General features: G+C 36.5%; 1 protein-coding gene across 1 annotated transcript in view; it reads right to left on the bottom strand.

The window, feature by feature from the left end:
- The window catches only part of HAT1 (histone acetyltransferase 1), a 41567-nt gene that overhangs the window by 9137 nt on the left and 5766 nt on the right, over window positions 1-26664 (bottom strand). Inside the window, exons 2-10 of the mRNA XM_065413357.1 lie at window positions 26165-26236; window positions 20853-20928; window positions 17974-18094; window positions 7128-7307; window positions 6748-6869; window positions 6143-6247; window positions 5666-5772; window positions 2015-2166; window positions 106-222 (exon numbers count right to left, since the gene is read on the bottom strand). Coding sequence (XP_065269429.1) covers window positions 106-222; window positions 2015-2166; window positions 5666-5772; window positions 6143-6247; window positions 6748-6869; window positions 7128-7307; window positions 17974-18094; window positions 20853-20928; window positions 26165-26236 — 1052 coding nt within the window. The remainder of the gene's footprint in view (window positions 1-105; window positions 223-2014; window positions 2167-5665; window positions 5773-6142; window positions 6248-6747; window positions 6870-7127; window positions 7308-17973; window positions 18095-20852; window positions 20929-26164; window positions 26237-26664) is intronic.

The following is a 26664-nucleotide window of genomic DNA, read 5'->3' as shown; positions in this document are numbered from 1 at the left end:
AGAAAAAGTATATGAACCCCAGCACACGGATTTACAGAAACGAAGCAAAAAACATGTTTCTTTAGTTCTGGAGTAAGTGTTAAAAGGTACTTAAGACATATACACCTTATATGGGCCAATCAATCTTTTTTTGACGTCCAACCTATAGCCTCTGGACTGTTCTGGATCACCCATGTCTGTTGCACGTAATCGGAGAATTTCATAAACCCGTCTTGTGTGTTGCTAATCAAAGGGAAAAAAAGGAGAACAGTATGAATAATAATGTTATAATTTCCAAGCTTATTGCTGAATGATTTAAGAAATGAAAAGATGTGAAAATGCTACATGTTCAATTATTTTACTTAAGATGTTACATGTATCATGAGAGATTCAAAGGGCAGTGACAGAGACTTGATTTTCCTCCCCCCATCACTTACTTACTTCTTTGGTACTTCCTAACTAACAAGTTTGGCAGCTCACTCAGTCTTCTACCAATGTTTCTTCTAAAATAATTCCTGCCATGCAACCAATGCCTTTAATGGACCCCAGAATCCTTTGTACCAGCTGCAGTAGCATTTCAGAAGCAGCATTGCTCAGCTGCAAAGGATTCTACCACTCAGAGTCACAAAGGCATGAGCTGCACAGGAGTTCATCTAATTAATTGGCAGAAACCCTGCAGCCAGAGTTGAAAGACAGTTTGGGACTGGTCTGTTGGTGGGCAATTCATAATACTGTGGTTCCATTGCTAATTTGGAGCTGCTCCACTTGCTGCTTTCCTTAAAGCCACCTCCTCACAGTTCTGTATCTAAGCATGGAACAGCAATTTTTAAATTAAACTATTTAGGAGATGGGGAGAGAGGATCGGACAAAAACCCCAAACCAGTAAAGTGAGGCAAGTCAAGGTAGTGATGCAATTGTATTTAGCGAAATTCACAAATTTGAAAATAAAAAAATAAAATAAAAAAAGTTTCCTGTTGCCATTACACCATTACATTTCTGTTGCATCTATTCTATAGCTTTTGGGAACATTGTTCTAGAGGAAAATGTTTTTGTCAGTCCCTAGAAATAATGGGCAATGAAGCATTATTTAGAGGAATAGAGCAAATTTCTGGTTATGTTAACGGGTTTTATTAACTTTTATTAACTCGATTTATTAACTTAAGAAATGAGTTAAGAAATTTCTTTACTCAAAATGAATAGTTTAATAAAATTGCCTACTACCTCTTAAAGCCTCACAAACCTACAACAAAATATGTGCAATCAAGTTACATATTTTCAGAATTTAAAAAGAATTTATTCTGCCTTTATTGTATGTTCTTTAAATAGAGATGGAGCCTTTGATACGCTTATTATTTCTACATGTTTAGCTAAGTTTTCATTTAAATATTAAATATTTATCCATTCAAATGTAATGTCCCATAGACATTCAAAAGGTCTGCACTCTGCTCTCCCCTTACACCACTATGTAGTTTTAATATGTAAAATATGGGTACACTTTTCTTTTTTACTTAGGTCTCAGTATTTTCAAAGACTTCAAAAAATCAGAGGTTCAAATAAATCAGAGTATCCAGAAAAAGTTAAGGGAAGAAACAGAGTTCCTGCAGAGCTCCTAAGCAACTCTGCAGCTCCTCTCCTGCAGGTTAAACACTCCATAAGGAGTTTACCACCATCAGTCTTCAGCAGCTTAGAATCTGCCTTTTAGTAGTTTTTTCTACATTTTAGTATTTTATTATATATCCAATTAAAACATATTTTATTTGTATAAACACATGGTTCCTCCTAGTCAAGCCTTATGTCAAAATACTAATGGTACCGTACCAAAGCATTGTAGGAAAGACATTTTTTTTCTAAAACCATAGTAAGCTAGGAAATGTTTCATTTCCAAATGCACTCCAGAAATATGCTGCATGTAAACCAGGAGGTGTGTGTTAGAAACTTGAAGAGCAGAGTAGCTGTGTTTGTGAAAACTTTTGAATACTAAGCACTAGATTTGATTAGATTAGGACTGAGTATACTTGTACAGATTTTAAAATACCTTATTTATTTTCAGTTTCTGTTGAGCCTCTGTCACCATTTCTTGACTGAATCCTTGCATTAGCTTCTCGGGGGAAAAGCAAGGCAGATCTTGGCAGAGCTTCACAAGTACAAAGTCTCTGAGTTTCACATAGTTTTCAGATGGATCTTCAGCTGGAAAGAATATAGAACTATACAGTAACTATGAACTTTCTGTAATCTGTTCTTTTTTCAAGCATCTAATTATCTGATACTTTGGGAAACTTACTAAAAGTAAGGACAGACAACATCCTTAAAACACAGAAACAAAAGTATACATAACTGTACTTCATTATTCACCCATATTTTGGGTATTGCCATAATATAAACATACCTAAATAAGACAAGTTTAAAAAAAGATCACAGTGGGCCAAAAATTCTTAAAATTTTGTTTTAAAAATGTATCTAAAAGACCTAGTATACAATGTCCTTACACATTCAGCTATTGTCCAACATAAATTCTCAGTTTCTTTTTCTGAGGTTAAGACTAATTTCATATCTAACTCTCCTTCTATCCCACAGAACCTATATTGTATGAGTTCAATGGGTGATTTTTCTTACAAAATCTGTTGTAATATGTAAGGCACTAAAAGGTGAGTTGGACCAAATATTGATCTCAGTTCTTCCTTGCTTTAAACTCAGTGGCATCTGCCTCCCAATGCCTGGAGTATGAACATTTTTTGTGATTTAAAGGTGGTTATTATAGTACAAGTCATAAGAATTGGATAACACTGAGTGAAAATAACCTCCAAAATATACCAATTGTAAATGTCAGCTATAGAAAAATAATAAAAGCTGCATGGAGATGAGAACCGTGAAATGGCCAAGACAGCCAACAGCCGGTGTAAGGAATGCAGTGTCTATACAGACACTGTGTCACCCTAACTGCTCGTGGAGGTGGAGTTATTATGTTGGTATAGTAGGGCACTTACATCGGTGGGACAGAGCTGTAGTGTGTACACTGATATAATTAGGTTGACGTATGATGCCTTATGTTGACATAACTGTGTAGTGTAGACCAGGCCTCAAGTTGTCAAAAAAATTTAAAAAGCTATCTACCTAATAACAACAAATATAATCATAACAGCATTGGGTTTGTTTTCATTATACCTCAGGCTATGATAGGGTATTCAGGCAACTATAGTGATATAGACAGGAACACACCTACTCCATTTCAATGAAGGATAGAAAACGGAAAAACCTCCTATGAGATTCTAATTTAAAAATGACTCACTATTAGTGATATTTTATTTGGAATCTGATAGTCTATCATGATACATACTTCTCTGTAAGCAAAAGGAGTTAACTCTATTCAAATCATAGCTCTGGAGAGCTACCGGGAGTAGGAAGTGGGAAGGAAACTTAAAAAGACATGAATCAGCTACAATGCAAACCAGCATGAAGTCATTTGTGAAGACTTATTCCCACCTATGAACTACTCAGCAGGAAACGTTTACAAAACCACTGCAAGCAGTTTTTACTCCCTTACTAAACCTTCATAGACAGGTCTCTGACAAAAAGTTTATCTGAAAGAAACACTGGGCTCCCCAGAGCCTGGGAGCTGCTTTTGATCTCTAACCTGTGGAATTCAGTGCTACAGGCAGCCAGATTCACATAATAATTGGATTTTTAAAAGGGTTGATAGATGTCTGACCATTAACACTCGTGATTTAAGGATAATCAAGTGTCATGCTTCAGGGTATAAACTGACCACATAAACAGGGTCAAGACAGAATTTTTCCATCACACATACAGTACTGCACAATTGGCTAGTTATTTTCTTGGAACAGGAGGGGAAAAGGCTTCTGATCATTACCAGCGAAAGTGTATCAGCTTGGTGGACTAATGGTCTACATTTGTATGGTGAGCCTTATGAGCCTATCCTGCAAGGAAGGCAAGAGGATATGCAGCAGAATTAATTTTGATGAAAAGGAAAAACTGGAGACTGATTTTTAAAAGGACAGTAAAGGTGAAACTGGTGAATTAGAGTAAGACAAAAAGAGGTGGGAAATTCCTCCGTAATGAGCACTGTTGGAAGTACATTTCACTTACGTGGGCCATGACTGCAATTTAGAATCTGGCTTCTGTGACTGAAACTAAATGTAGGAATGGACTAGTCACAAAAAATGCCAAGTCCAAGTAAAATATATATGCAAGCTGAAGACAAGTTAACTGCTTCCAACTCACTCCAACCAAGCAACAATTTTATAAATCCACATTATCTTGTACTTCTCATTGAGTTTGAGGCCCCTTCCTTACCCACCTTATAACTTTAGATTCCATCTAATTTTCATAATTTCCTACCCATCTTATGCCTGTCCAGCCCAACTTTTCCCTAGCAGCGGCAATGAGAAATGAATGAAAAGATGAATTTCTCTCTATATACCCTTTAAACTCTGTGTAGAAAGCACCATGGTTCCTAGCTGATTATTCCACAGGGCAATTTAAAATCTGTTTTGGAACAGTTTCACTGGGTCAGAACACATACCACACTGTGCGCACTGAGGGACAGACTGGTCATCTGCCTTTTACATCCTGGTTCCATCTCTTATGTAATGCTATGCTGAATACCTTTTGTCAAATGTTTCATTTGCTTTGCCATAATCAGATTTACTGGATTATATGAAAGGTTTTATTGTATAACTAGAAATCACAGCATTTTAATTAACAGGAAATTAGATACACATTTTACATAACAGTAAACAAAAAAAATGTTTGTAAGTGTTTGTGATGCTTCAGTGAGGTTTCTGTGACGTATATTGAAGTTCAGAGACCAGATATCCTATATGTATTAGTTGATAACCCTGCAGCACTGTGTAGAAGGAAAGCAAACACGTCTTATTGTACTTAATGTTTCTCTTTGAATATTTTTTTTAAAATATCACAATTAGATGTTATTTGTACAGCAGTAGCACCTAGAGTGGAGTGTTATTCTACTTGACATTGTTCTCACAGTTGTTTATCATACTGTGCACTAATATGTGGGCTACAGATACAGTATTTCTCCTGTGGTTTCATATGCCAATTCCCTTCCCTGTTATAAGCAGCACATACCTCTTCTTTTTATATTCTTTTTCTTTCTTCTCCACCCTGCAATCCCATTAATATTTTTCAGGTATTCATGCAAGGTCATCACTGACTTCATGCAGATCTTCTATCAGTCTACTACCCGTGCTCCTGGGACACCATACTGCTGTATATGTTTCCAGTGGTTGAAAGACTCTGGCCTTCACATTAACATGAATATTTTACCATCAGTATATTTTCTGATTTGCAGTTTTGTTTAAAAGGAACAAACTCATCAAGGAGTTTGAGAAAGCTCAATCTCTTGGCAAACTCAGCTGTGTACCTCACAATAAAATAGCTAATTAACTCGTAATCCTTTCATGCCAGGGATTGGATTTTCCTGGTGTGCTGTTCTCTGTAAGTACAGGATTTAAAGAGTTGCATTATATGCAGTTCTTCTGTAAAACAGGGTAATATTAACCCTGAAGTAAACTGAAGCTAAATCTTCAAAAGACCATTTGATTCTGACAGATGAATGCAAAAGTTAGGTTGCAGGCTAACAGGCAGCAAATGCTCCAAGTTTTCTCTAACTGAATTCACATCTCTAATAAAACAAGCATTCACATACCTGTTATATCAAGCACTGTTGGAGAAGACATATAGTATCTATGAACAGTTTCAAAAAGCTGAGCACCATGGCCTTCTCCTTGGAATGGTGGCAATATCAGCATCTGGCTACAGACAGAAAGGATTTTTTTTTTTTTTAAATTAAAAAGGGACTTAACTAGGAAACAACACAACTGAAACATTTAAATATGTTGGGTTATGATCAATGTTTTATTTAAGGATTAAAGCTAATTTATGGTGATTTGGGGGCTAAAACATGCAACAATTTTTTAAAAATTGCTAAAATAGTCAAAACTGGTTTGAGAGTCCACCCTGCTACAGAAGGCAACAATGAAACAAATCAGTGCATAGCCAGCTAATAATGGGGATTTTTTTTTTTTTTTTAAACAAATCAACACCATTATAAACAAGTATTGGGAACTTCAGCAGTTCCCTCTTCTGAAATAAAAGGGAAGGCACGTGTTATGCTGCCAATTACCTTACACGTGGCCGGGTTTTGTCTGGGTACACATAGTAATTATAGACTGTCATGTAGCCTACGGTCGCAAAGAGCGTAGCTCCATCCTTATTATACTTCTCAAATCTGCAGATAAAACAGAAAGCCAAGCAGGTCAATTACAGTCGCGCTCCCATGCAGTGTCCATTTTCTTTTCCATTCTCCAACTGAATTTTCAGTGTCAGCAAGCTACTCTGTGAGAGCCCAATGGGTACACCTGCTATGTTCTGAATGTACAATTCACTTAATTGGTGTGCAGCAACTTGGATAAATCAGGCCTCTTTACAGCACTTTAGTGCACTTGCCTATTATAAAGATGAATAGGTGGCAAGTAAAAGAAAACACAGGCAAAGCTCATTTTACTGTTTAAGCCTACATTCAGGGCTCTAACGGACAACAGCATTTAATTCAGCTCTATTCTCAAGGTCTCCTAAAGCATAATGAAGAAAAACTCAAGCCTGATAAACAATGGTTTTTCTTTCCTGGGAAAAATATCATTATACTGTCCCAATAATTGGCCTGCCACAATTAAAATGCAGGCTTTGTGGAGGTAATAAGTTCCACTGTTGCTTTAGAACTGTACTTACACTAGAAAGTAGTTCCATCTTTCATCATCCACGTCAATAAAGCTAGCAGTTTCAATAAACCACATCAAGAAGGTCTGAAGCCTTTCATGATATTCTCGAAAGCCTGGCCATGTCATGTCAGCCTAGGGAAAAAGCCAGGAGAAGTCAGGTGAAACTCATCACCGAGGTAAAAGAGAAAGCCTGCAGAATACAATTAAATACTCCTGTGGGAAAATATTTATAAGCAGAATACTCTGGTTCAACTAGACACACACTGAAAAAAGATTTGGTAAAATAATGATGTTTATACATTGCAGTTACAACAGATTACTAAAAATACATCACTACAAAACCAAGCTATATCTGTTTGTCCTAAAGGATCTATTTCACTTTTTTCATACCTGATATATCTGATATGTTATGTCTTCTCCTGCTTCCTCATTATGAACTGAATATGTGTGTAGTAACGTTCCAAAGGGCTTAAAATTAACCTCCTTTTCCAGCAAAGAGACAAAGTCATCTGTGCTTGTGCAAAACCCAGGAGGGATGATTTTTCTAATTTTGCTTTCTACATCATCTGCCTACAGAATAAAAGAGTGAGAAAGAGAGACAAAAAAAAAATCAAAAGCTAGCATTCCACACACAATATTATGAAAGCATAGTTCTACTGGGAAAAACAAATTATTGTAAAATATACCCCGATACAAAAAGAAAAGTTGTTCAGAAAAGTGCTCAGTACCAGGGTGAAGGAGGGCAATGCCTTTCATTGCTTAACAATGACCCTTCTGGCAGATGAAGCAGCAGCATTAAAAGGCTCCAAAAGGAGTTTGGTCCAGTCATTGTTTCATGGTAGCTATAATGTATGCCCAAAGGGCAATGATGTGAAACGGGGAAAGACTGGAAGTGTTGGGGGGATAGTCCTCAAAGCTGTCAACTAGTAAGGGATTTTTTTGATAGGCCAATTTTGAACATCTACTCTGTTAAGAGAGAAGATACTGTGTTGATAAACACCAATGAAGATGGTGGGATAAAAGGGAGGCTGTGAACTGGGAGAGACGTAGGAATTCCTGCTTTCCCATTTGCCAGCTTGTGATGGATGTGGTGCAATTACTCTTCAAAGTAAGATGCTAGCTCCACTTACTGTTCCTTAAGACTCTCTTCAGCTGGCAAATCTTTGAAACTGCACTGACTGTGGTGTGCTCTTCCATGATACTGCTTTCTCCAAGCCAAGCAATGGCAGCCAGCAAAAGGCATAGGGGAGGTAACTGAGAAAATGGCAGTCCTAGTAAGAGGGAGTGGCAGCTAGCGCGCGCGCTCTCTCTCTCACACACTCTTGTAATGCATGCTTAAAGGACCAACCACAATAAACATTACAAATTCAAAGAAGGAGAGCCTATCTCCTAGCCAAAATATTTTTAAAAAATTAAATTTGAGACAAAATGATATTACACAGAAATGAAACAGGACAATTTTCAACAACTTGGATTTGTAACCTCAAGATGGGGGAAGGGGAGAGACATGAGTCTTGAGAGCAAATTTTAATTCAGAGATTAAAATTACCTTTGTTAAATGACCACAGTGAATGTTTGAGGCTATCAGCTGAGCAGACTTCATAATCCTTTTCAAACTCCCAAAGACCACTTGATTGAATACATTTACTACTTCTCTTTAACCATGAATATTTGATGAAGTTTCACAATAACGTATTACTGCTTCTCACCAGGCAATAAAACTTAATGAATTGGTCTCAACTTAACAAAAACCTAACCCCTCAATACAACCCCTAAAAGCCTGACATTACATTCAACAAAATGAGCTTACATTCTATTCAAACTTTCCTCTGAACAATGAACCCAGGTTTTTACTTAATGGAGTTTGCCGTGAGTTCAGCTGTAATGTTTGTATTGTATCTATATCCACAAGGACTGACACAAGAACACTGTGTTAACTTACTAAGCAGTTCTTTCACACCGTTTACATGCATGATGGGTATTAGTTCTAAACCAAGACCCTTGCTACTTAGCATTCAAAACAGGGAAATTAAGACGCTTAGGACAAAATACACTACAAAAGGCTAATACAACATGCTACTAATTCCTGTCCTTTCAACCACAGTCCCCTAAGTAGAAGTAATGCACCTGCAAATGAATAGCACTTTATCATCATTCAGTTAGATTTTTAGGACAGAAAACCATGGATGGAGTTCAGCACAAACAAGATTTATTCTCAATGGTTTGGTACTACCAACATTTATATTTAACTTGCTTTATATTTATAAAAAGAGCTATTAACCGGTTAAGATATAGCTCTACAATACTTTGTCTAAGAGCCTATTTTAAATCCATACATCAGTCTTTGCATCCATTTCATTCTCAAGACAAAGAAGGTGCATTTACTAGAACCTTTTCTGTTCTCTCTACAGCAGTATTTGATAAATATTTTTTCCCTGGAACCATTAATTTAACTGAATAATGGATCAGGCAAAACAAAAATTATGCATTTGTTTAAGATCAACACAATGTAGTTACTAACAAAAGAACAATATAACAGAGTGCATGTGTGTATTAACATTAATAGTGTTAACATTTTTCACAACCTATTTATCTAGCCATAAAATGGTAGTCATGCCTTGTGAACTATTACATGTATTAAATGTATTAAAGTACTTATGCTTGCACAAGCTGACAAAATTGCAGAAAACTGCAAATCAACATTTACAATAAAATTGTTTTTGTATTTCTGGAAAAATACCATAAAATAGAAACACAATCATCCATTCAATGAACGCTTACAGTAACTCCTCACAGTATGGTTTATACATATATAAAGGACCAACCATATGGTTTATACATATATAAACCACACATTTATATATGTATATATATATATATATAAAAATAATACACACACACCCCTCTACCCCGATATAACACGAATTCGGATATAACGCGGTAAAGCAGTGCTCCGGGGGGGGTGGGGCTGCACACTCCAGTGGATCAAAGCAAGTTCAATATAACGCGGTAAGATATTTTGGCTCCCGAGGACAGCGTTATATCGGGGTACAGGTGTATATATATAGAAAATCTAGAAATAGGAGAAATTATGTTCAGCATGATCCATTAGTTATTTGTTGATTCACTGTGCTTAACATGTATATTTGAGAGTGTGAGTTCCCTCCCATGTACTCCACAGAACAGCAGCAGCAAACTTTCTCACGTGGCTAGTCCAGTGGTGGTGAGGAGGACATTGCAACTCTTTCCCCTACTGAAATTAAGAAGATACATCAAGCTGTTTGAATATGATCAACACTTCCTATGGGAGCCCTCATTAGCTACTACCATAGTGGAAAAAAAGCTACAGAAAAAATCTAAAGCAAGCTCTGCATAACAAATAAGATTTACAGTCATGGCTAGAAAAGCTTTATTTTGTTTGCAGAAGACAGAATAGGTAATTCTTTATAAAAAGTTGTATTCCTCACATTGCTTAGAAGTTTGTGAGGTTACCTCTTACAAGGGAAAACCCAGAATCCTCAATTTGGAGTGGTGGTAGATGTATAAAGTCCTGATTTTCAACTATTTTGTTTTGCTATATTTGAATATGAACTACCTGAAAGCTCAGGAATAATCACATCTGGGATTTTGGTTCAAGCACATGGCTAGTAATTTAAATCTGCACATATATTTTACTAATTTTTGAATTCATTTATGGCAGCATCCATATTCAAGAATCATTTCCCCCTTGTCATGGACTGACCATTGCTTCCTTTAATTTCAGGGTAGGAGTCAGTTCCCTGAAATCCTTCCATTTGACACTATCCCACAGGACTTCTAACTCCTATAAATGTGTGCAACCACCAAAACGTGTTATGTTAAAATAAAAAAAATCCTTTGAAAAATATCCAGAAAAACTGAAAAAAATCCCAGAATTTTCTGTAAATTAGTTTTCTTCCTGCCCTTACTCATGAATAAGCTTTTAGTATGCTTTCTTCTTGAAGACCAAGAATATTAAGTGGAAGGGAAATAAGGATCAAGCCCTTTTAATAAATAATAATAATAAGGGAGTTACTGCAATTCCCACAAGAAATATTTTCCATTAAAACTGAAAGAGGGCCATTGTGTGGGCTTCCGCACTGGCACTCAGGAGACCTGGATCCAATTCCCAATCAAATATATATTATTCTTTGGCATAGGAAAGATTATGGCTCTCCACTCTAGTGAACTGAAACTTTGTCGGTTAAACCAATGATGCAGCATGTATCTACTAGCTATGCCATCCTGTTTCATATTCACATGTGACCGGTACGATACAGCTGCACAGCATTTTGGATATAATCCCATGGTTCCTGGTATAGCTCTCTACTACAGTTGTTTCACGGAGATTTTGAAAGGTGTTTGGTGAGCTCAAAAGAATTATGGGAGAGAATAAATTCTCAGGCCCTGAACACTCAATTATCAGTTCCTGTTCAGGAATAAAGACGTCTGCCAGAACTTCTGGAAAGGCAACTGCAAGGTGGTAGAGTGTGGACTTCATATCTGTGCAGGAAGCAAGGCCTACAGTTGATGGATTTTTTTGCTTTAATTCCTCTCCCCCTGCAGAGACACTGTCTCTGTACCATGCTTTAGAATAATGATTACTTTGTGGAGTGATGCTTTTATTTTTGGATCATGACTACAGGTACGTGGGACAGATGTTCTCAGCACCTAGGATAAACAGCTATGGCTGCCTAACTTCAGAAGGAGGAGACTTCTGTACCTCTGTGGTAAGCTAGTACCAACACTGCAGCACCAGGGCCAGAACAGAAAAGAGTGACTAGCTACTCTTGACAGTTATGGTTAAGTTATGGTTACCAAGTCCACATTAGGTACTGCTACCTACTGCTAACAGAGATCTGAACAATTAGAGAACTAACTATTCCAGAGCACATGATGGAACTCCAGTACCTGTTCTTAATCAGTCCAGGAGTACATCAGCCTTAATGACAGTGAAAGTGATCAACATAGCAGTTACAAACAGGGACCAAGCGAAGTGCATGATGTGACTTTTCACAGGGATTATTCCCAAATATTTATCTCAATTTATCTGTCCCCAGTGATTTTGAATGACCACGTATGTCAATTTAATCAGCCATTGCAAAAATGATTGCCTGATGAATCAGTATCTCTCTGGGTTTGTTTAAACAAATTGTGCAAATGCATGATAATGGTGGGCTCTGACTTTGACAGATCTCCATCTTTATATCATTCTCCCAATCTCAATGACAGTTCAGCCATCTAATATAGTAATTATAAAAATCTGCCTGCTACATCTTGTATAACAGACGAAATCAAGGGTAAGATATTCAATAAAAAAGAGTGAGAATGAAATAACCTATGCACAGCCACACGGAAAAGCTGTTGAACCTGGTGCTGTTACTTATATAGGCATCACCTGCAGTCTGTATGCTGCCACACAAGAAATGCCACATGCACTCAATTTCAAAGTGATGATGGGGAATTGGGAATGGATTAGTAAACTAAACACCACTTTTATTAGGAGACATGCCAAATTGGTGTTGGATTTCTCCTTGTGTATTAAAACTTTACCGTAATTAGTAACCCTATTCTCTTATTTTCCATGGTGGAGGTGATTTATGGAGAAGTGCTTAGTTGTAGTGAGGGGCAGTTGCTAATACGAAGTTCCTTTATGTGGTTTGCATGTCGCTATTAAGTAGCTTCTTATAAACAGGATTATACTTTTGTTTAGATACATAAATGTATCTCCTGCTTTAGAAATTATTTGTATTAGTTTTGATGAGGGAGTATAGGAAGAAGTGATCTGAGGTAGTGTTATTAAATAACATGCCAGGTATTAAAATTACACACTCTTTTCATACAATTTCTTTATTAAAAGCAAAAGAGGTCACTGTCCAGCTGTAATGGCACAACAAGCTAACATTTACAGTATAGCGAGAAAAGGTTGTCTAAGGGGCTACTAAAATGCCTCATTTAGATTTCATGTAAAAGAGTGGAATACCTAGGGACTGGCAGTGAGCCATCGGTAGAGCAGGAGGCAGTCCAATAGGTAATACTGTTCTGATTTAAACTTGGGGGGGGGGGTAGGGAGGGAGGGGGAAGTAGTGGTTTCTTTTAATCTCTCTTTGAAAAACAAGCCTCACCTCTAAACTAAATTCTGCCCACCCATAATGCCAAAATGAAGTATTACTCTCAGAAGAGTATGCAGATGTTCAAACTATACCACATGCTCCACTGGGCTCAGCTCTCTCTCAATGGGATTTAGATACACTTATGGGCAGGGCAGATAAGACACATGCCTATGTCTTAGGTCCTAGCTTTTAAAGTTAGGATGTCAGAATCTCTTTTTTTTTTAATTAGGTTTCTTGCCATGATGGTTTTTTTCAAGATCTTTTTCACATGATCCAAGTAACTATGGCAGAAATATCTGCTCAAGTTTGCAGACAGCCTCCTGCAGAGGAAAGGGCAGCAGCCCCTGTCACCAGGAAAGAAGCAGCATGGCTCCTTTCCCACAATCAAAGCATGGCCCTCTGCTCTAGGGAGGGCCTGGATGCCTTACTGGGCTCTGAAGGATTGACTCCCCCTGGGTAAGGTTTGCCTGACATTTTTGGCTACATGGATCAGTTTGAGGGGAGAAGTGGTGTCTCCGCCAAAACATCATCTATTCATAGCACCAAAGTTAGCTGTCACTCACAGTAGACTGCACAGACCTTAATACAATCATCCTTCTTTCTTATGTGCTTTGATCAACATTAAAACAGTTAATGTTAAAAAAAAAAAACAACAACAACAACAACTGTTGGGCATCTGAATTAATACCCCTTTAAGTTGACAACTAGTGTTTCAGTCTTTCTGCAAACATTACTGTATTGTCTATACTCTGTTCATGTTTTTCGAATTTCTCTTCACAACCATAAAGGGTAGAGGTGCTTTTTTTATAAATGAAAGATGAGAGTCTGGAGAACAAGATGACAGCCTCAAACAAAAAAAGCCTGATCATCAATTTAGCTCAATCTGGTCCAATTCAAGCCCTGACCCTTCTCTCTCAAAAGTGATCGTTTGTCCTTAAACCTATACATGCAATCATGTGTATCCGTGCATGTTGAAGACTAGGTTTTCCTTGCTCTTTCTTTTCCTGGACCTGTGATTTGTGAGCCTTTCCTCTGGTAAGGATTCAGTCTATTTGCCTGGCTCCTACTCTGGGATGTCCATACTACTGAGGCAGTCACTGAAGTGAAAAAAACAAGAAATTAAAGATAAGGGATAGATGGGCTAAAGCTACATTAACACACCAAGGAATGCAATAAAAGTAACAATTATAGTTCTATTCTGAATTCCAGTGCTTTCTTGCAAGACGTTTTCTCCTTGGACCAGATATGATAAAGTCTTATTAAAACTGACATAACCCTTTAAGAATAAAGGCGATTAGCTATGGTCAACTAGTGCAATAATAATGAGAATGAGAGGCGCCCATAACAGGTTATTACTTAGTGCAGACATACAGGACCTTCAAATATCTAAGACGTGTCCTCCACCCAGGGAAAGACTGATATGCTTGCAGTGTGTTGTTTACATGGACAACACAGGACCAGCTTCAGGAAGGAAAAAGTTGTGTACGCTTCTGTGGGGATGAAGGAAGATATGCCTTGTCCCAAAATCTGATTGTAAGGCAAGAGGCCTTGCCTTGAGAGTTTTTTCCCCAGATACAAATCACAAGGATGGAGGAAAATAGAGGGCTAAGATTAATTTACATCTCTGCTAGATTTAGAGAAATGTATAAGACAACAGGGAATAGGCAGTATTTTATCTAGTCCCCTGGCCTGTGTCACTGGTGCATCATGTAGGCTCAGTCAGCTGCTCTGCATACTGAGTAAGACTGCCCCTAGACAGGAACAGCAGCCAATGCAGTCAAAAGGGAAGGAAGTTTGCAAGGGGGAGAAACACCACAGGAAATAATGAGGAAACCAAATCAGCTGGATTACAAGGGACTTAGCAGCTCAGTGGAGAGGTATAGGGGAGGAACACTACTAGGGGAACCAGGAAATAGTTTGCCACATCTAGCCTCGTGTGACACTATTAAAAAAAAAAAAAAAAACCACTTTTGCAAACTTATAACAACGTTCATAATAACCTAGGGAATAAACCTCAAAACCTGCAGAATCAGTAAATTTTACTATTAAAGAAATTACATATCTGCTACAGAGGATACCAAGTCTCCAGATTCCTTTATTTTCTAACTACCTCAACCAGAGTCTCCAGATCCTGGGATCCCAGTGTATTTAGCATTTCCTGCTCTGTCACCTCTTCTCACTTGTCTACCTCGTTCACAGAGTGGGTGTTTTCTTTCATATCCTCCTTGTCCTTCACCAATTCACTGCATGGTGCCACAGTGATATCCAGAAGCCCACTGGGCTTGGTAGAGTCCTGAGAATTTGGCCCAGTTTGTCATTAAGAAGGTAATATTTCCTCTGAGTCAGACAGACTTATTATTCTGGGCCTTGAGACTGGAGATCTTCCTGCAGCACTGCTTGCTGCTCCAAGTGATGTATGTCCCCAGTCAGCTGTTTGGACGCCTAGTCATACACTCAAGTACTGTGTATGATAAAGTACATCTGGCACTAGGTCTCCCCCTCTCTGAATTGTGATAGTGCCTGGAGGTCCCAGACCCATTGTGCTAGGCAGTATACAAAATCAAGAAGATGGTTGCTGCTCAGAAAATTTTATAATCTAAATAGATGGCTGCCTGCACATCTGCTTCAGCCAAGCTGGCACCATCGTCATAGGGAGGCCTCCTCCAAGATAAATATAAATAATTAAGCTTGTGTCTGAAAACAGCACACAAATGAGCTCAATTTTGTGCTCAGTGGTATCTGTACAGGTAAATGGCTTCCAGTCAACTTGATCCAGATACAGTAGAATGCAGAAAGTAGATCAGAGACTATAAACTATCTAAATAGTGACTGGTGTGATGGCAGAAGAAGGAATATTTTTTCTACTAGGGCTATAGTGTACATGTGTTGGCATGTGGTGTGCTGCAGTTCTGCAAAGGTGAGAACAAGCTATCTGTCGCATCTCTCTCATGCGGACAAGGCGCATGAGTATATCACAGTGGGAAAGGGTGTGCTTTCATAGTGGTTAACGACACCCCTAGCTGATTAAAGACTGTTCCTTCAGGTTCTGAATGAGTCCTGATCAGTCTTCCTCAGCCAGAAAGATGGTAGATATCACCATGGGGACTTGAGAGAAAGTTGAGAGCTTTGAATGAGCAAAAAAGTTGGAGGATCCCAGGGACTACAAAGGTGAACAAGGACTCTCCCACCGTGAATAGAGAGGGAAGGAAGCCTTGTTGGTTCTGGTATATTAATTGGGATGCTCATGGAAGTTCGCTACGGTGTTATACACCTCGCTCTCCATTTTACCACAACTCTGAAGTTACATGGTGGAGAAGGGCTGAACCCATTCAACTGTGTTATCTAGATAATCGTAATTTTGGAGACTGCCATTTCTCATCTCTTCAGTTCTAGAAATCTAACAAGATTACAGAGCATGATCTTTAGGTATCTTGATATGTTGCCTTAGTCTCTATATCATTTTAATCATAGGGTAAGTGATTGAACAAATATGCCTTCATGCAACTTTAGAGAAGAAATGGATTAATTTTTTTTGGTAGGAGATTTGCCAATTTCTTTTTCTTTAGAAAAATTAAATGCATCTTTTCTTAAACATATTTAAATTATCTTTGTCCACTTTTGAAATGGGGAACAGTTTGACATCATAGAAAGGAAGGCTGCTTACTGGTAAAATATTTCTAAATGGCAAACCTTGTTTTCAGGCTCAGTACAATGAGCAGTCGATGCAAATGCATAGCTATTTTTCACTCTATGCAGTATTATAAAGATTCAGCAAATAACCAAATCAATAGCACTTTTGGAAAGAAATCAATACAACTTTTTCTTCCTTGTAACTAAGTAATAACCCAAACAATGGTGAATTTTCTTAATGCATCATGAACCACCAGATCTTAGTCTCTCTCTAAACAACTAGGTAGACTCTTATTCAAATGTTTAATATCTAGTTATATAAACATGACTAAAATCTGCTTATTAATATTCTATGTCTATGGCATACTTCAACCTACTGAAGGGAAAAAGCAGGAATATCAAAAGTTGACTGTTCAGCTTCAGTTTTCATATCTGAATAATTCAGCTAAAAGGCTTTATAAATGGATGCAAAAACTGAGGTTAGCTCACAAAGGAAGTCAACCTGATAATGAATATGTGGAGTGGAAAAATTAGTTTACTAAATTTAAAAGAATGGGAAAATATTTTTCCCTTCTGATTATATAAGTGTTTTGTAAGCACAGGAAGCGTGTGTAGTAAAATATAAATACTGACAGGTTTCAGAGTAGCAGCCGTGTTAGTCTGTATCCTCAAAAATAACAGGAGTACTTGTGGCACCTTAGAGACTAACAAATTTATTAGAGCATAAGCTTTCGTGGGCTACAACCCACTTCTTCGGATGCATCTATATGCATAGATGCATCTAGATAACATGCATCCGAAGAAGTGCATCTATATGCACGATTATCTAGATAACATGCATCCGAAGAAGTGGGTTGTAGCCCACGAAAGCTTATGCTCTAATAAATTTGTTAGTCTCTAAGGTGCCACAAGTACTCCTGTTATTTTTATAAATACTGACAATATCTCTTTGAGATGCAGAGTAATTGATACATAACTGCGATGGGAAACTAGGATAGCTCTATTTCTAAAACAAAATTCCTTTCAGTTGCTTTCTGCACCTCTCATTTTAAAGAATACTCTTAAGTATTCCTATTTTACCATACACATTTTATTTACAAGAACCTCTTTACCGTCTAATGAGATTATTTTAAATCTGGAAAACTCAACACCACCCTATCTTCTAATTAACATAAAATTTCAGTCTTACTTTATTTTTGAACACTAGCCTTGATGTCAGCTCATCTCTGGAAACAGCATGCATTAATTTGACTACTGCAGTCAGAAGATGCACGAGGGCACAACACACAGGTGGGTTCAAAGCTTTTTTTTTTTTTTTTTAAATTTAGCTACAATATGAAGAGTATATATTTTTAAAAGCTGAGTCTAACTATGAAGTAGATAAATGCGGGGCCTAAACCTCTTGATTATGGCCCTTTTAAGAATTTTACATATTCTATGAAGATTTGAAAGTGTAAGTTTGGCTCTGACTTTACCTCCACACAGTCAAAGTTTTCATTAACTTTAGATGTATACTCGATGCGGAAAAGTGTTGACAGATTACCAGCATTGTAGTACAAAAGGATCTTCAGACCCTTGTAACCGAAGGCAACTTCACTGGGGGAGAAAAAAAAAAAAAAAAAAATCAGGAACCCTAGACTCTACTAAACAATCACAGTAAGCTGTAACCTAGTATAAAGCTTTGAAATTCATGTCTACTTTCCAAGTTAAGTGTACCAACCTACTCTTTTATGAAAAGAGAAATAGAATTGTCATATACTACATCAGAACATATACAATGAAGATAACTCCTTACAATATTTTATCATGAATATACCACTCAAATTCCTTCATCTGTCAATATTAAACTAAGAAGTGAAGTGACTAGTTATCTGTGGAACTAGTCATAAAGGAATAAAGACAACTCATAAAAAGAGTCAGATCATGCATACATCCCCAACCTTAAAGGACAATGTATACACGTATAATACAACCTCTATTTCAAAGGCCAAGAAGTTAGGAGACATGATACAACTATGCATTCCATTCATTTTAGAAGATCTTTTAGAAATATTTTTTAAATCAATCACTCGTAATTTGACCTTTTAACACACACAGATACTGAGGCAGATTGCATTTACTAGGATCCTTGTTTCAGAATGTGGATTTTATATTCAGGTAGACTACTGCAAATGACACTTACATATTTAAAAAAAAAGGATTTTATAGCAACCTCAAGTAGGTTCTCTTTTGGTTGATGGTTCTGATGAAACATGTCAGACTTAGGATAGAACTGAAGGAAATGCAGGGAAGTCAAATATTAAAAACAGAAATGGGGTTATGTGAAATGTGTGTGTGTGTGTGTGAGCCTTCTACTACCTATTCAAGGAATAGAACATACCCAGAATACCATTGGCACAACCACTACATTGGTACAAGGTCTATGAGAATTTCTATTCATGAATAGAGAAATACACTTCGTTTCTGGAAAATAGTTCTACTTACAGTGGCACAAGTGTTACTGGGTTACTTACAAACCAATATTGATAGTTTTTATTTTCCATTGTTTATTTAGGAAAAAGTGACATTTCATTCATATTTTCCCCAAAGGGAACAGGCCTTCAAAACTGATAGTAGCAGTTTTGGAAATAATATTACAAGTGCAAGGGAATTACTTTAAATGGACAGATTGGAAAGTTCTCATAACAGCATTCAGAAGGGAGATTATTTCAGTTTATTACTAACAGTTAGTAATTGTAAAGTTGATAACTTTATTATGGTTGGTTAATGTATAGAGACCATTTCAAAATCTGATCTTCTTAAGGATGCTCTTTAAGGAATCTCAGAAATTAGAAAAGAAAAATCTCTACTACATCTAGTACACCACTATGTCAATACAGGATTATTACGCATAATACATTTTTATTTATAATGGACAGACTGGTAATCAATACTGTATTAAAAATGAGTGAAATCATGGCCCTATTGAATTAAATGACAAAACTCCTGTTGACCCTTTTGGGGCTAAAATTTCATCCATAATGTAGAAGCTTTTTTATTTTTAAACTGAAATATACAGACACACATTAGGACACAGACTATGGTTTCTATATTTTGTTTACATCAGTAGCTTCCACTTAACAGCAACCTAGATATTTACAACTTCTGGTTAATAGCAATATTTTGCCAGAAACCAATCCCATCCCACTGACTAATGTTAATGGGATTTGGATATTGGCAATGGTACGCCACTTATTAAAACACAATATTTTTGGAAGAAAGGCCCAAGTTGCAGGCAGGTTTGCAAGAGTGAAGCCAGGAAAGGAAGTGTTGGGAAATGCCTTCCTTGTTTGCAGCCCCACTAACCTGGCTGAAGCCAGTGCCTGTCCCACTGCTTCCTTCTGGGGCAGCAACCCTGCAAAATCTGCCTGCACACAGGGACTGCAGAGGAGGTAAGGGACTGCAGGCTGGGAGGGGAGGCTATGGGCAGGGCAGTAGCAGGGAGGAGTCGCTACAGCCCAGATACCAGAGCTGCATGGTACCTCTCCCCATGCTCTTTGGGCTGTGCCCTGCCTGGGGACTGCACCCAGGGAAGAAAGCGCTGGGACTTTTTGAGCCCTGACCCCTGGAATGCAGGGAGAAGTACCGTGTGGCTCCATGGGCCCCCAGAACCCTCACAGAGAGCCCAGACATCTGAGATGCAGCCCCACTCCCCACAGGCAGGTTTTTCAGGACTGCAGCCAGAGAAGCCACATCCCAGTGCTTCCTTCTCTGGCTGCAGCCTCAAAAACCTGCCTTCCACTTATTAGCAATTAACAGATAATGGCAACTTTTTCCTAGCAACCCAGGGTAGCTAATAAGGGGAATCTACTGTATTTGAGAAAATACTCTCCTGAATTTTAACAGTCCATATGTTAAAAGGGGAAGGATGTAGATTTAAACTAAAACCTAATGTGTACAGATGTGATTTAAAAAAAAAAAAAAAAAAAAACTGATTAAGAAACTAAAATGTAGTTATCTAGCAATGGTCCACAAGTATCTATATTAGTTTGGCACACATTAATGTGAAAGTCACCCAATAGGATTTGGAACTGTTCCATGAACAGAACTCCCTTTGAAGTAAGTGGCAATTTTGATTGCAGAATCAAACCCAGCGTTCAACAATCTGACAAAATTTCTACAAAAAAGTGACTATAGTCCCAAACTGTGTCAGATGACCATTGAGGTATCTTTCTTACCACATGGTCATTAAAACATTTAAGTATTTTCTTGTATGATTTCAAAAAAAAGTTTCCTATTTTCTAAAACTAGAACAAAAATGACCTCTTCCTTCAAGCCCTATTAATTTGTCCTGACATTTGATTAGATAACTTACTCATCCCCGAACACTTGATGGCTGTACTCTGGATTAAATGTTGTGCTGTCATCTTCCAGATCCTCAGGAAAACGAACTGAAAAGAAAATGGGCATAATTTTACTATAAGCAGCAAGCAACCGTGATTTGTCAACGCAATTTTTTTTGTAATTTGTTTTTAAAGTGTTGTAGAGGCCACGCCAGTTTAACAACCATTTTCTCGTTGTGGTCAGACAACTTTATTTGCCCTTGTGCGCAAGAAAAGTTCTAACAGATGTGAGAATTCTTTGTGGATCTGTTCATAATTTAAAAATATCTACAGGCAGGGTGGATAAAAATCAATGATTTAAAAAAATCTGATTTTTTTAAATCTGATTTTTTTATTTAAATAGGATTTTTTAATAAAATGGTTTTTCCCTCAAAAAGCATCTAAAGATAAAGATACATTATAGCTCAAAGATATCACATCATGGAATAGGGATTATAAATTTTAATTCTATAGTATGAGACAATATATTCATGTTATGTTTAAGACAAGTTTTGTAAATGAGTTCCAATATTTCATGGATTAGGGACCCAATCTTATGAGGTTCCAGGGGCTTCTGTATAGATTTAGGTTAATCTTTCTATCTACCCAATGGGACTCAGTGCTCAATCTAGAAGATACCATCAGAGATGCTTAGTTTTGCAGTTTTCAAACTGTTGACCTGGCTGATGTAGCCGATTTAATTTTTTGTTTTTGTTTTTTTAATTTCATTTAACTACTTTAGTTAAAAACAATTAACAAAACAAACCTGATTTTAAAAAACTTGAATGTTTAACTAAACTCAAAAATTTGTATGCTTGTTTTGTTAAAATAATGTTTGCTGTTGAAGAAAAAAAAAATCCAGAATACATAACATTGTTGTTTTAGTTAAATAAAACAATTTAAATGTCTATCTGGTGATGTTCTCCTCCTAATACAGCATGGCAAGAAAGCCCTCCAAATATTAATGATTAACCTGTTGAATTAGAGATAGTTCACCTCCCAATGATGTCATAAATATCTGCTTCAATTATCTTTGGTAAATGAAATAACCAAACAATCATTTATTTTCTGATATAGCTATAAAACTAATCTGAAAAGTTTTCAAAATAAATCACTTAAAAATGTATAGTGTGTAACTTTTAAAAATGAAACCTACATCTATCTCTGAGTTGTGAAGAATATGTATGAAGGTTATAACAACCAACAAGAATGCACTTTTATGTAGAAATCCATGATTAAATCAAGTCTTCCTGACTAGTGATTTAAATCAATTTGATTTAAATCAAATCCATCCTGTCTACAGGCAAGCTGTAACACCATTAAAACTGGAAAGAATAAGTTAGTTTACACAACCATTTGTTTGTAGTATATTTTCATAAGGGCAATATTCAGAAGATTTTTTCATCTAGTGATAGTTCTAGAATGCCAGTAAACCTTGCTAATGCTATACTAAATTAACCAGGAAGCCTGCTATTCACTGATTCTCCCCCCCCCCACCCCCCCAACAATTAGCAAGCAAAGACAATAAAAAACTACACCGCATTAAAATACGAACAATGCTCATTTTGTATCAATTGTAGTTTAGTTGTATTTATGCTTCATACTGTCCATGAGAAAAGAAATCTTTGCAATGTGGATCTTCACATCATCTGCCTTTACATGTTTATTAAGAGCAGCACAATCACTGTTTTGCATAGATAAGTTTCACAGTTTACCAAGGTTCTATTGTACTCAAGTACATAAAACCTAGAGGTATAATTTTGATTGTTACTGTACTTTCAGAACATTTGGGTAAGTGACAAAGTTTCATTTTCATCAGTTTATCGTGTTATGCATTCAAAATAAGTTATGTTATTTAAAATATGTTTAACAAATTGAGATCTCTAATGAGAAATTGATATATTTTCAAACTTATGTATTTAATCAATAAAATAGAACATCACTGTGGTCACTATATCAAATTACAGACTGGGGCAATCCCATAGAAGCCAAATCCAAGCTACCGATCTCTTTGCACATATAAGCATGTATGTAACATGGCTTCCCCACTCTGTCAGTCTTCTCTGTACTTGTGAATAAGCAAAGTATATAGTCAGTTGCAGGTGATTCTAATTGTGCAGTAAGGAGTAGAGAGATCCTGTTATGTGCTCTAATGCTTCTATCACTTAAAGACATGAAAACCAGAACACACATGTAAGCACAAATATTTTAACTGATTATACTGACTTTGTTAATCTCAATAAACATGTTACTTTTATTTTTCAGCGATATAAAAATATTCACCACAGATGCATCTACACAAATGCAATAGCTTATTAAAGCGATGCTTTATTCACATTGTGAAGTGATGGCAGTTACTCTATAGTTAAGGTTTTCCATCATAAGTCTGCTTTGCCTTAATATCAGTAGGCGAAGTCTAAGGTTGCAGTAGCATTTTTCTGGAAAATTGTGAATGATTAGGATAAGGGGCTTCTGATTTTCAACACCTCAAAAACAGTTGTCTTTTCAGAGTTCGAGAAGTCAGTACATCTTGCATCACTTTGTAGTGCATACACAAAAAGAAAAAAAAATGTTAATCATCTGGACTCCTCCAGCTAAGATATAGTGCACAGGATCAACATTTAATTAATATTTCACTTAATAAAACTAAGTTCTTTTTTTAGAAATAGGTTGTGAATTGCCAGATCTTGCTAGCTTAATGTAACTTCTTGGGAGTAAGCAGAATCCCAAGGCTTCCTTTAATTAAAAAAAAAAAAAAAAAAAAAAAGTAGTCGTCTAGTCCTTTCCCCTGCAGAAATAGAACTTTAAATGTAATTTGATTTCAGGGACAATTTCAATGAAAAAAAAAAAAATTCTTGCCCCCTGTCCAATTTAGGATTCATGTGACTTCCATGGAAGTTCTTTCCTTCCCTTCTGATACTCTACAAGTATCTACTACACCCACATTTAAAAAAAAAAAAAAAAAAAAAAAAAAAAAGCTCAATGAAGTTTTCTAAAAGTGTAATGCATATGTTGACACAGCACACTTTACAATGGCAGTTTGCCAACATCCTTAATTAAGGGGAGGCAGTTCAAGACACTATAACTTGTATATTTGATTAGTGTATTATAATGAATACACATGTATAGTGTTTACACATGAATGCAATGTTGCTGAGTTAAGCTTGTTATTGGAACCTTCATTTTTGCATTTCCTGCCTGCTGTCAAATATATAACTTTATAGCTGCTTTAATGCATCCTTCTACATTTAAAATGAGAAAACTAAGGTGTAAACAAAGATATTTTCACATAAGACTAGAAAGCAACAGTACAACAAGAAAGAAATGCAAACAAGGAGTTTTCGGATTCAGATGAAGAGAAGGTGGTCTCTGCACCTACAATAGCAAAATTGTATGCAGGGACAGAAAGACAACCATTGCTAGATTCAGAAAGCAGATACACAAAACTTGTCTGAGGCAAGCCCATAGAGAGTTTTAATAAGACAAAGCACTTTTGAAATGAGTGAGGATTCATAAAGGGTGATGTACTCATACTTGTTTGTACACATGCAGGAAAAACAAACTACATTTTCAAGGAGGAGGGAGAAGCTGCAAAGCCATGCAAGGAATAGAAGTGGTTGATCCTGAGGATAGTCTTAAATTGGAAGAGGAGAATAAAACAGAAAAGGAAGACTAGAATATGGCGATATTAATTTTAGGGGGACGATTTGAGATTTTTTTAATATTAATGTAATAGCTCATTTAATTGGTAGCCACAACTCAAATACATCCCCATTATTTAATTCCCTTTTGAAAAATGCAGGAGGAAATGACAGATTCGGTTACAAAGCACAAAAGTGAAAATGAAATCCCTGTAAAACATGACATTTTCAAGAAAGTATATGTAAATCAACATTTTTTTTTAATCTGAGGAAAATGGTTTTACAAATCCAATATTTAAGGCTGTAAACTACTTCAATTAGAATGAAATTTTGGCTTACAAGTTTTTAAATTAAGTTTATATTATGAATTCAATTTTAATTATAGAATAAGTCAGCTTATTAAATGCTCATCTTCTCCAAAAGAGAGAATGAATGTTTCTTTATTGTTTAATTTTTCTACTTTAGAGTAAGCGTTACCTTTTCTTTCCCACTAACCTGGAGTATTACACATACTCTTGGTCCTCATAGCAATACTCTCCTACCCTGAAAGTCAAACACTAGTTTGATATTAGCTCTCTTTCAGTTTTCTGAAGGTTGCTGCTGCTCCTCTTCCAAACTTAGGCCCCCCTCTTAGTACCTTTCAACTATGCAATTTGGTCATATCACAGTAACACTCACTCCCAGATGGAAAATTTTCAAGTTATAAAGATATGGTTTATTGTACTCGTATTGCAAAACTTTTATTGACACTGATAGGCTTGTTTAAGTTAAATTATGTTGCACCCACATCCAGCAGAGTTCTAAAGTTCTTTTTTGCATTTTAGATATTGTCATTTTAGGTAAACTCACTACAGTGACCCACAACTCAGAAATCCAGAAACCCAGAATTGCAGATATTTTCATTCAGATTTCCCCTCCCCCAAATGTTCTCATTAAAAACTCTTATACAATCCAGAAAGTCAATGAAAATGAGAGACTATTTCTGGAGTATTTTCTTTTAGACCACTACCAGAATTTCATACTATTTTACTAAGTAGCAAGAATGCAAGATTCCTTTTCTGGAAAGAGTAATTTAAAGAATTAATGGATAGTATAAAATTAATGCATAATTGGATATTTGATACTGTGAAACTGAAAAAAGATATATAGCTGAGTAATACTAATTTTTTCACTAAATCCACTGAGAGGTCAAAGGTACCCTCAAGAGAGCTGAATACCATATTACAGAAAGACACGGAAGGAAAGGAAGAACAGAACCGCTTCGCCCCTTCCCCCCCAGTATTATTAGCATGTACTGAAAGCCACATAAAAACAAGGGAAGGGGCAATTTCAGCATATCACTAATTTTAATACTGTACTGTAGGTTTAGTAAAGTGCTGAAACCAACTAAAGGGTCATTCAACACACATTATGGGGTGGTGGGACTCACCTTATTCACATGAGTCCTTCAATGACTATTTCTGTACTCATGTACTTTAATAATGTCTAGTTCCCTGGGCTCAGTGGAAATAAACTACACTTATATTTACACTTCATACAGTGTATGGTGAATAGAAGAAAGTGAACAAACTTTTAGTAGACAAACTTTATATATGGAGCAATGGTTCTAAAATACTTGGTAACATACTGCAGTATCAAATGCAAAAGACTTGAAAACAAATTACCTAATTTCAGTTGAATTGCTTCATTTGTATTACACTTGAACTCAGCCAACTTCTTCTCCATAGCACTCAGCCCTGGGAAAAAAGTTTATGCAAATCATTATTTAAACGACATATTGCCACAATCCAAGGGAACAGGTTTAAAAAAAAAAAATAAGGTTCTCATTTAAACTTACAGAAGTAAAGAAATAAAGACACATCAAAAACACTTCAATTTGTCTCTGTACAAATGTGAGCTCCCATTTTTAAACAGGATCCTTTAGAGATGTAACTAAATGTTATGTAAATCTACAATATACAGAGAGTAATTACACACAGAATTACTCTGTGCATCAGAGTGGCAAGAACCATTTAGAGGCTACAGAAATACCCTAGTTCATATTTTTTGATTAAGGGGCTACCATTTTTTACAATTAAAAAATACAGTCCTTTTAGTAATGCAAACAAGTCGGCTAAAATATTCCTGTTTTTTATTGTTTAAAAAAAAAAAAATAAGAGAGAGA

Source organism: Emys orbicularis, chromosome 11 (assembly GCF_028017835.1).
Source record: "Emys orbicularis isolate rEmyOrb1 chromosome 11, rEmyOrb1.hap1, whole genome shotgun sequence".
Classification (NCBI taxonomy): domain Eukaryota; kingdom Metazoa; phylum Chordata; order Testudines; family Emydidae; genus Emys; species Emys orbicularis.
The sequence above is the reverse complement of the archived record's forward strand: the minus strand, read 5'-3'. Positions and strand labels throughout refer to the sequence as shown.